At 43.6% G+C, this 10,795-nt stretch overlaps 1 protein-coding gene across 1 annotated transcript in view; it reads left to right on the plus strand.

Annotated features, from left to right (window-relative positions):
- BLTP2 (bridge-like lipid transfer protein family member 2) overlaps positions 1–8,826 on the plus strand; it is a 51,569-nt gene extending 42,743 nt beyond the window's left edge. Inside the window, exons 33-39 of the mRNA XM_069945984.1 lie at positions 528–614; positions 711–821; positions 1,222–1,357; positions 4,527–4,657; positions 4,753–4,854; positions 7,408–7,542; positions 7,624–8,826. Of these exons, the coding sequence (XP_069802085.1) occupies positions 528–614; positions 711–821; positions 1,222–1,357; positions 4,527–4,657; positions 4,753–4,854; positions 7,408–7,542; positions 7,624–7,803 (882 nt within the window). The 3' untranslated portion in view covers positions 7,804–8,826. The remainder of the gene's footprint in view (positions 1–527; positions 615–710; positions 822–1,221; positions 1,358–4,526; positions 4,658–4,752; positions 4,855–7,407; positions 7,543–7,623) is intronic.
- The last annotated feature ends 1,969 nt before the right edge of the window (positions 8,827–10,795 follow it).

Below are 10,795 nucleotides of genomic sequence, written 5' to 3' on the forward strand. Positions count from 1 at the left end.
TGGCCGCTCACTTTGTGTGTGTGTTTTTAAATATATTGTTTACTTATTATTAAGATTCCTTTTGTGCGATGAATGCATTACTAACAATCCGCCTCTTTGATCGCTGGCCTGTCTATTCCGTCCTGATGTGATCCATGACATGGCAGTGTATGTAGGGGCATGTGACCATACAACTTCACTCCAGCCCCCACCACTGCACCTCCGCTGGTTGCTAGCACACAGTGTGCTCCTGTGGAGGGAGCTGAATCCCGCAATGATCACACGCCCATCCAGAGGTGCCATGTCACGGACAATATCTGGACAGCGATCAAGGGGGTGGATCGTCAGTATTGTACTCATCGGGGCAGAGGTTATCATAATGGTATTACAATAAGTTACCCTCTTTAATCATTCATATGTTTTCAAATAAAAACCACATGGAGAGTGGCCAGCCCCTATATGGAAAGCTATGTTATTTTGAGGAGACAACCATTTGGGGGAAATAAATTCAATTCTTCTGTAAAGTGTGTTTCTCTTATACAACATAGGTCAATAAGTCTGATGACACTGCTGAGCATCTGCTAGAACTGGGCTGGTTTACCATGAACAATCTGCTCCCTAATGCCATTTACAAGGTGAGAAAACCAAAGCTGAAATAGCTCACGCTGAGTTTTTTGTTTTGCAACCTAAATCCCACCAACTCATTACCTGCGTGTCCTTTGCTTCCACAGGTGGCGCTGAGACCCCAAAGTCCTGCTCAAACCGGCAAACAGCTTGCTCTAAGACTGTACAGCAAAGTCCGTCCACCTGTGGGAGGCATCTCCATAAAAGAGCACTTTGAAGTAGCTTTTCTTATTTCTCTTTTTATGGCAGAATTTACACATCTGTATTCTGTAAATTGTGTATTTAGAAATTACTGTGGTCACTATCTCTTGTAATAAGCAGCCGCAAAGAGGCCAGAGGGGGCCGGTAAGCCATCTTTATGAGACAAGAATACCCCTTTAAGACATGAACAAAACTGTTTTATTTATAAATCTGCAGATTGTGTGCTTATATATCCTCACAGCACATTTCTGCTAGTTTTGAGAAATGTAGCTAACTGTATAGAGATTTTTAGATGAAAAACATACCCTTGACAAATAAGGTGAATACATCCTGTATAACATTAATGCCTTCCCAACCTTTTCACGTAAATGCATACACACCCGATTATATTTATATTTTATTTATTTCTGTTTGCAGATAAATGTGGTTCCTCTAACCATCCAGCTCACACATCAGTTCTTCCATAGGATGATGGGATTCTTCTTCCCAGGACGCAGTGTAGAAGAGGAGGAGGTTGGAGATGAGGAGGATAAGTCAAAACTTGTTACAACAGGTGAGAATGAAAATGTCCAGCGTATATAATATGGACCTTGTTTATAAAAGACAATGCAGGCAAAAGTATCAAATATTAGACAAAATACAAAACTAGACAAAAGGAGCTGCTGCACCTCATACTTATGGCTGACACTAATGCCTCTCGGCTACATTTATAAACCAACGCCAGAATGTGGGTATATAATTTGATCAAACCATTTTGCCTCATGTACCACGTGCAGGTCCCCTGGATCACATGAGTCCCTACACTAAACCAACACTGTGTCGGTCAGCGACCGCCAACCCCGCTCCTTACTATTTGCCATAAGTCTACATCAGATGTTTTATAGACTGTTTTGAAGACAGTTTTAGTTCCCAGGCTTAGGCTATGTTCATACAATGTAAACTGACATGTCAGTTTTGTGTGGCCGCTATTCACATGTAGCAAACATTTTCACATAAGATAAAACAAACACCTTATAAATACTACCTAGCAGCAGTTGCTGCTCGAACGCTTGATGCCTTCCACCACTCCTCGACCAGACTGTGGGTACAAATGAAACAAGCCCTCTCAAGACATTCTCTTCCTACGGCTCTGTGGGTGCGACCGGCGGCATGGTCTACCACTATACTTAGACGCGTACCCCTGATTGCTCGCACCTCTATGACTATTTTGCACAGGAAGCAAGCACGGTTGTTGCTCTTTACCCCTGACGGCCTCTTAACAGCGATAATTAACAGTCCTGACTTCCCTCCCGGCTCGCTTGGTGCGGACTATCTCTTGCATTCAGGGGACAGTAGATTTCTATTCCGACACGCTACTACAGCTTCAGCATTGATGTCCTATGAGACACTGATCCCTGAGGCAAACCGTCCACAACGGTATCACTGGCAGTATATGCAACTGCAGCATTATTATCATGCCTTGGTACGTACACTGCAGGTACATAGGCAGCTACTGCCCTTTGAAGAGCTTTGCATGCAGCCAGAAGCGCCTACACGTGGTATCGCTGGTTTACTCCATCTTGACGCAGCCACTCCCTGATGCCAAGCTTCCGTACCAAGTGAGCTGGGAATTGGAACTGAATCAGTCTTTCCCAAGACTTGCTTGGGAAAAAGCTTTCTTTCTGTGCCACAAGTCCTCGGTGGCCAGTAAAGCCCAGGAGACTAACTATAAAGTGATGTCCAGATGGTACAGAGTACCGACCCTACTACATTCCTATTATCCGACAGTATCAGAGCTGTGCTGGAGATGTGGGCAATGCCCGGGCACTATGAGCCATATATGGTGGGGCTGCACAAAGATAAAGAGTTACTGGGTGGCGGTTACAGAGCTAATCCAGAAGATAACAGGGGTCAAACTATCTAACCTGCCTTCCACCTACCTATTGTCCATGATCCCGGGTACCCTGTCACAGTGTAAGAAAAGTAAATCCGCTTCCTCCTCTTAGCGGCTAGGACAATAATCCCCAGGAAGTGGAGGTCGGAGACCCCACCTTCTGTTTCTGAATGGTTCGCAGAAATACAATCGACATTGAATGGTGGAAATGAGAGCGGACCACACGGGCGCTCCCCCTAGTACGACGGCCATGTGGACGCTTTGGGTAGCGTTTATGGACACCCCGCTGTACCGTTCCTATGGGGCACCTCAGGTCGGCATGCTGGACTGCTGAGTTATGTGTGTATAGGGATTCCTCTCTTGCTAAGCTCTCACATGGATCTTGCTCTTCCTTCTCCCCTACTCCCCTGGGACTGTGCTGGTCACCTCCTTTTTTTCTTTTCACTTTACTCTACATCACTTGTTGAAGTGTTTCGGACCCTTTTTTTTTTTTTTACCTTGGGTGCAGGGTTAGTATACAGAAGGCAAGGTGTAGTGATAGAAATTGTTACTGCATTGTTTCTCCATATCTGGTATAGTATAATTCCCCTGCAAGGGTTTATTTCGTGTTCTGTAATTATGCTGTTTATCTGTGCCACCTTGAACCGCTACTGTTCAGCGATGACCTACGCATACTGTTCCTATGGCTTATTGCTTTGAATCTTTGTCTGTACCCAAGATTACTTTTCAATAAAACGTTTGAAAAATGTAAAAAGTCATGTTAATATACTAGCTGTAATAAAGTGTCTCCTGCTCCCATATGTTTTTATAGATTTAAAAAAAAAAAAAAAGATAAAACAAACAAGATTATTAGTTTATAAAGAAACCAGTAAATTTTAACTTGTGTCATTGAGGTACACAGGCACGGGTTGGTGTCACTAGGAGGTGAGCCAGAAGCACTAGAAAATAAAGCTAACTACCCCCTCTTACAAGTCTTTACCCCCCTGCAGGCAGAAAGCTAAGCCAGACATTGCAGAGCTCTTTACATGATTATTTTTTATTTCAGTTTCTTTCTTTTTGTCCTTTCCCCCTTTTAGTTAGGATGTCAGGAAATACAAAGTCTCCATGTTCTCCTTTTCAGAACAGGGTAAACATTTTCGACCCCACTGCACAGTTTTTTCAGCAACCTAGCCATCTCTGTACCATTATCCATTTATTATTTTTTCCCTTACCAAAGTTGCTCTCTAGGCAGACTACCCTTTCTCGCTGCATTTTAGTGCACAACCTTCTCTGTAGCACAATCCATCCACCACTTTTAATTTTTTTTTACCATGTTGAACTTCAGAGAAGAATCTTTCCATGCACCAGCTGTTTTTTCTCCCTCATGAGGTGTGCACTCTGAAGAAGGGGACTCCTGTCTCCTTTCTTGTCTGCATGAGGGTCATGGTGGCATCCCTCGGGGCGGTTCCTTGAACAGTTCCACATGTTCAAAAAGCGCTGCGGAATCTGTTGGCGCTTTACAAATAATAATAATAATAATAATAATAATAATTATTATTATTATTATTATTATTATGTGCCTCTTCTTGCTTCACTGGAATAACTTTAACTTCCAGAGGGAAAGATCCTTTATCCTCTGTTTACTGCTCAGTAAATGGGAAGCTCTCCTTACCAGCCGCCTTTCTTGGTCACTCATTACTGCTCCTTCAGTAGCTGGTTCTTTATTACAGACTTTAGCCTTTAGGATTGGAGAGGAACTTTCCACACCTGGACGATGCAAATATTGTGGTCTCCATTGTGCCTGTGCTTGGCAACATAGAAATGAAACAGGATTTAGATATATCTCACTATTGTCACACTTTTGTTCCAGGCATGCCGGTGGTAAAACCGAGGCAGCTCATTGTGGCAGAAGATACGGTTTCTTTAGGCCCTGGCAAAGGTAGTGGACAGGGTTTAAATCGGACAACAGGAGTTAGACGTTCATTTCGGAAAGCACCTGAGGTAACTTGGAAGGGTGTCTGTACTGAAAAATGACACTTGATAGTGAAAATGCTGTAACCTCAGACTTTGTACTGATTTGCAATTTTCTTTAATAGCATCCTGTGGACGATCTGGACAAGATGAAAGAGCGAGCTGCTATGAACAATTCATTCATCTACATTAAAATCCCACAGGTGCCTCTCTGTGTCAGCTACAAGGTACGTAAGGGACTTATCAAATAGGATTGGATAGGATAAGTTAATTCTTACCTGAAATCGAGAAGTCTGAAAGCAGTGATGATTTTTTTTTTACTCTTTTTTTTTGGGAGTTCGTCCAGTCTTTTGCATTCTGAACCACCTCATCTTCTCTTCCCCTTACTGTTGGGGGTTCCTCAGGAATCAGTTCTGGGTCCCCTCCTTTTCTCACTTTACCCATTGGACAAATCATCAGCAAGTTTGGTTTTCAGTACTATATCTATGCTGATGTTACCCAGCTATATACCTCCTCCTGTGATATCACCCCTGCACTTCTACAAGACACCAGTGACTGTCTGTCTGCCATCTCTAACATGATGTCCTTCCTATTCTGAAAACTCAATCTTGCTAAAACTGAACTACTTGTGTTTCCTCCCTCTGCTACCTTTCCTCCCTCCCTAGACAGCAAGCCTGCTGCCTTGAGGTTATGTTAGACTCTTATGTTAGAATTATTACTCTCCACTGGCTCCCTATGACGCACAGGATACAATACAAACTGCTGCTCACCGTGCTTTATGCTCTGCTAATGACCTACGCCTAACATCCTCCTTAAGGCCCTATTCCACGGAACGATTATCGTCCGTATTCAGCCCCCCCGCAGCTCCCCGCAGCCCCTCCCGCACTCACCCGCTCACTGCTGCCGCGTTGAATAGCAGCGGCAGCGAGCGGGGAACAAGGAGCAAACGAGCCCTGAGAGCGCTCATTTGCTCCTCTAAACGACCTGTAAAATAGGGCCATTAGTCCCGTCTTTAGGACTTTACCCAAGCTGCACTAGTTCTATGGAATGCATTACCTAAAAATGCCAGACTCACCTCCAATATCCAAAGCTTCAAACGTGCCCTCAAAACTAGGGCTGTGGAGTTGGAGTCGGAGCTAGTTTTGGCTGGAGTCGGAGTCGGAGAAAAATGTACCGACTCCGACTCCAGCTTTAAAAAAATCTTTAAAAAATGTAGAATTGAATTTTGATATAAATTTTACAAGTTTTGCTCATGAATATATATTATGAGCAACATTGTAATAGGACACTGCCCCTGTTACATAAGGGTGGTCATGGAAAAGTTGTTGGTCACTATTTGGCAGTTTGTTTCTGAGCTTGAAGAGTCCATTACGTGGGGGGAGATCTGTGCTGTTCTCTTCCTGGATGCTGGATGACTGTATATGAGCAGCAGTGTAATATGAAGATATCCTGTGTAATATAGAGGAGGAGGAGAAGACATAAGTAGTGTAGCAGTAACCTCTGTCCTCAGTGTGGTGTTTTCTCTCTGGGAGAAGATTGTCTGTTTTTCTTCAGTGTTCTATGGCTGCAGCAGGCTGTGTGTGGTGTGCACTATGGCTGCAGTAGGATGTGTGTGTGCTATGGCCGCAGCAAGCCGTGTGTGTGTGGTGTGTGCGCTATGGCTACAGCAAGCTGTGTGTGTGTGCTATAGCTGCAGCAGGCTGTGTGGGTGTGTGTGTGCTATAGTTGCAGCAGGCTGTGTGGGTGTATGCTATGGCTGCAGCAGGCTGTGTGTGTGTGTATGCTATGGCTGCAGCAGGCTGTGTGTGTGTGCGCTATTGTGTGCCCCCACAGTGACCTTCTATATCACTATGTGTGACCCCTCTCTATATCACTGTGTGTGACCCCTCTCTATATCACTATGTGTGACCCCTCTCTATATCACTATGTGTGACCCCCTGTATATCACTATGGCTGACCTCTATATCACAGGAATCTGGCATTGTTAGCAGTGTTTCTTTAAGTATGGTAAATATTTAGTTAGAAACATAGAAGACTGTCAGCAGGAGAAGACCACCTGCTCCATCTAGTCTAGTTGTGTGTAGTTTAGGACATGGAGGCTGGAGACTGGCTGCATCCACTGCACACACAGGAGAAGCTGCTTTATATACAGTATTCCTTTATTCCCTCAGAAGTCACCCCAGGATCATGTAGGACATTAGGGAGAAGCTGCTGAGCCAGTGTGATAAATAACTCCCCTGGTATCTGACTGGCCATTTATGAAGGAGCAGGAGTTGGTCCTTATAAAATTCAGGAGTCGGAGCTGCGGCTCAAAACTCCTAGGTTCCCGCTTAGACCTGTACATGCAGGCCGGTGATTGGCTCACCCACGTCTTATTTATGGCTCGACCATAGTAACAGTGAAGCACTTTTGTCCCTCTGCCTTTTTGCCATTGTAAATGACAGTTACACTGTAAGGGTGCATTCACACGTACAGGATGTACAGCAGATTTGATGGTGCAGATTCGATGCTGTGTTCAGTTATTTAGAACAAATCTGCGGCGGATCTGCTGCGTGTCCGCAGCAGAAAATTCACTGTGATACGGTGTGTGTGTGTGTGTGTGTGTGTGTGTGTGTACCAACCCTAAGAGTATGTTTTTTTGTTTTTTTTTTTATGACAATAATGCTTTAATATATCATGAGATGAAGCAGATTGCTTACTGAAAATGTAAATTACATTTTGCACCAAAGTGGTAACTGCAAATTATTTATGAATTTCATTTTTCAATTATTTACTTCCAGGGTGAGAAAAATAGTGTAGACTGGGGAGACCTAAACCTTGTATTACCCTGTCTGGAGTATCACAACAATACCTGGACCTGGCTCGACTTTGCCATGGCAGTGAAGAGAGACAGTAGGAAGGCCCTTGTGGCACAGGTGAGTATTGCAACCACTACCAGAGTCTCTCTTGCATCTGTTAACACTTTATCAATTGTGTGGTGTTTGTATTTCATGCAGGTCATCAAAGAAAAATTACGTCTTAAACCGGCTGCTGGCGCAGAAACTAAAAGCAAAAGCGAGGCAAAGTCTGATATGAATCAGCAGGAGGAGGATGAGAAAGCTCGACTGCTGATCGGACTTAGCGTTGCTGATAAGAACACTGGAAAGAAATCCATATTCAGCAGAAGAAAATTATGAAAACTGGAATCACTCTTGTGGAGGAGTTTAGAAAACTGTAGTTTCTACAATTTTGTGATATAAACTACAGTCTGTTATCCTGTCCCTGGCAGGGTCCAGGATTAGCTGTATATGTGAGAAGACATTGAGGATTTTGTTCTTTCATAGGACAAAAAGTGAATTAAATGTAGGGCATTAAGTCTCTATCTATGCTGCAGTACTAATGATGAGGATGGTAAAGAATGACAGAGCGCCTTACACTAGATCCCCCCTTCCTTCTTGTACTCTCTACATCCTTTAAGACAATGCAACTAAAACTCACATAGCAGCTGAGTGATGTAATCAGAAAGTACATTCAATGAATGTTATATGGTTGGGTAAATATTCTGAGACAACGTAAGATGTGGGTCACACTACTAGTACAACTTTTCCATGTGCCTATGGCAACTGTACAACCAAAAGCAGGCTTACACCAAGAACAGTGTATGACATATAGTTATAGGATCAGGTAAGCCAGTTTTATACTGTGTGGTGACTTTTTTCAATGTCTATCCACATTGCTTATTGGGCATACTAACCCATTACTAGCAATGGCACTGAAAGGCAAAAAGGTAGATTGACTGGACCCTACTTTGTAATGCTGTGGAAAGTCTATAATTTACAGCAGCTGAGGGAGGAAATCTCCAGAACCCTTTACTGCTTAGCAATAAGCGTTTAGGCAATGGTGCAACTATTGCATATTATACTAGCCGCCTAACCAACCAGTCATGCATCTGTGAAACAGAACCCTTTTATGCATGAATATTTTGGGCCCAAAATGGGAGTCCTAAGCTCTAGCTTAAACCACTTTGCTCTCTTACCTTGCGATTAACTCTGTTGCTGCCAGAAGGGTGTGATCTCACTAGCCGCAAAAGTGAAAAGGGTTTCATTTAATATGACTATAGCTTCCTGATAATAAAGCAAATATTTATTTTTCAAGAGATTATTTTGTAATTGATAATCCAGATGTCATTGTTCAGTTGCTGATTCTTTGCCTTCCCCCCCCCCCCCCCCTCCTTTATGTGCCTCCACCATTTTTATTTTGACAGGTTAGTCGTATATTCCTGGAGTAATCCTCTGCCACATAGGTGGGAATGGATTTTATTTTGTCACAATGCATCTAATGGTGTAAGAGCATTTATAGAGGTGGTGTTCAACTTTTTATAAATGTATATATATATATTTATATGCATTGAGGCGGGGCTGGGTGCAGTTGTTGCTGCTACATAGGTGTATAAAATCCTGCTCTCATCTGCAGACATTTGCACTTTTTGGTACGGATTGCTCTCCACCAACAATGATTAAAATTTAAATTGTTACTTTTACGTGTGCTGTGTTTTTTCCCTAGTAAATCTGATAGCGGCATTGCAAAAGATTACACGTGCAAATTGAATAAGCAACCCTTTGGGGATAGAGTGTACAGTGGTTTGTTAATTCCATTATATAACATTTTACTAAGCCCAGTAAGGGGCAGATAAAGTTAAATCCAGAAGCCAGATGTTGTGCCTAAAACAGGAGAGAGGGAGGGAGCTGAGCTTTACAAACCAATTTTCATTTTACAGTTCATCTCTAGGACTGACAGGGAGTCTGTGAGCTATACTGTGAATACTGTACTGCAAAAGGTAGAAAATAACTACTAGTCCGAGCATTTTTTAAAGTGTGATTCTATTTCATTTTATTTCAATTTCAATTTCAATTTCATTTTTATTTACACTTTACATACTATTAAAAACATCCAATAAAGAGTGATGTCATTTACTTACATAGTATGAACCACCTGGTATTCAAAGTGTATATCAATGTGCACCTCCACCAACTGAGCTGAGAGCTGGTGGACACATGCTCAGTCATTCTTTTCACACTACAGAGAAGCCAAGAGAAAGCTTTCTTCCCGTCTTAATTTCTAAATGACTGCACACTTTAGAAGTCATAGTTTTTGCTTTCACAACACTAGATCCCACAATACTAGATATGAGCAAATTAGCTGTCTGATTCAAATCAGAGTCTGTGGCCAATTTGGAATCGTACAAGAGCAGGAACACCTGTTACTGCACAGTAAGGGTATGTGAACACAACGGAATCCGCGGATTCCCCCTCCTCACCCACGTGCATCTCCGCCTATGTCATAGACTCCACGCCTCTATGCACAGGTGGATTCTGTTGTCTGCCCAAACAATGTACCTGTTCATACGGTTCAGGGAAGAAAAAGAACGCTGCACCTCACACCTATGGCTGACACTAGTGCCTCTCTGCTGCATAAAAAAACATCAGAATTTTGTGTATGAATTGATCAAGCCACACTGCCCCATGTACCGCGTGCAGGTATCTGATACACATGGGTCCCTACACTAAGTCCACACTGTGTCGGTCAGTGGCCACCACCCCCGCAGGTGTGCATGAGCAGGGAAGGGGGGCCATGGAACGGCCCTGCAACCCCCATGCCACAGGACCAGACCCAAAAAACTCCCAGCCAGCACCGCCGGCGGAGGAAGCTGCCCCCAAACAGCACAAGTCTGGATAAGGTATTGCGCTCACCATTGCTACTGCAGATAGAATGGGACAAACAGGTGGGATAAAAACACATGCACTCGTGTCTCCTGCTGATTGCGGTCATGTGGGTTGCCAGGAGGAGTGCAAAAATACTAAGAAAAGAGAAACAAAATACGGTTCAGGGAAGAAAAAGAGCGCTGCACCTCACACCTATGGCTGATACTAGTGCCTCTCGGCTGCATAAAAAACATCAGAATTTTGTGTATGAATTGATCAAGCCACACTTCCCCATGTACCGCGTGCAGGTATCTGATACACATGAGTCCCTACACTAAGTCCACACCGTGCCAGTCAGTGGCCACCAACCCCGCAGGCGCGCACAGTCAGGGAACGGGGGCCATGGAATGGCCCTGTTCATTCTTTGGGTGCACGGTGGAATCCGCCTGTGCATAGAATGGAGTCTATGGCACGGGCGAGCGGTGGG

This window comes from Dendropsophus ebraccatus, chromosome 11 (assembly GCF_027789765.1).
Source record: "Dendropsophus ebraccatus isolate aDenEbr1 chromosome 11, aDenEbr1.pat, whole genome shotgun sequence".
Classification (NCBI taxonomy): Eukaryota; Metazoa; Chordata; class Amphibia; order Anura; family Hylidae; genus Dendropsophus; species Dendropsophus ebraccatus.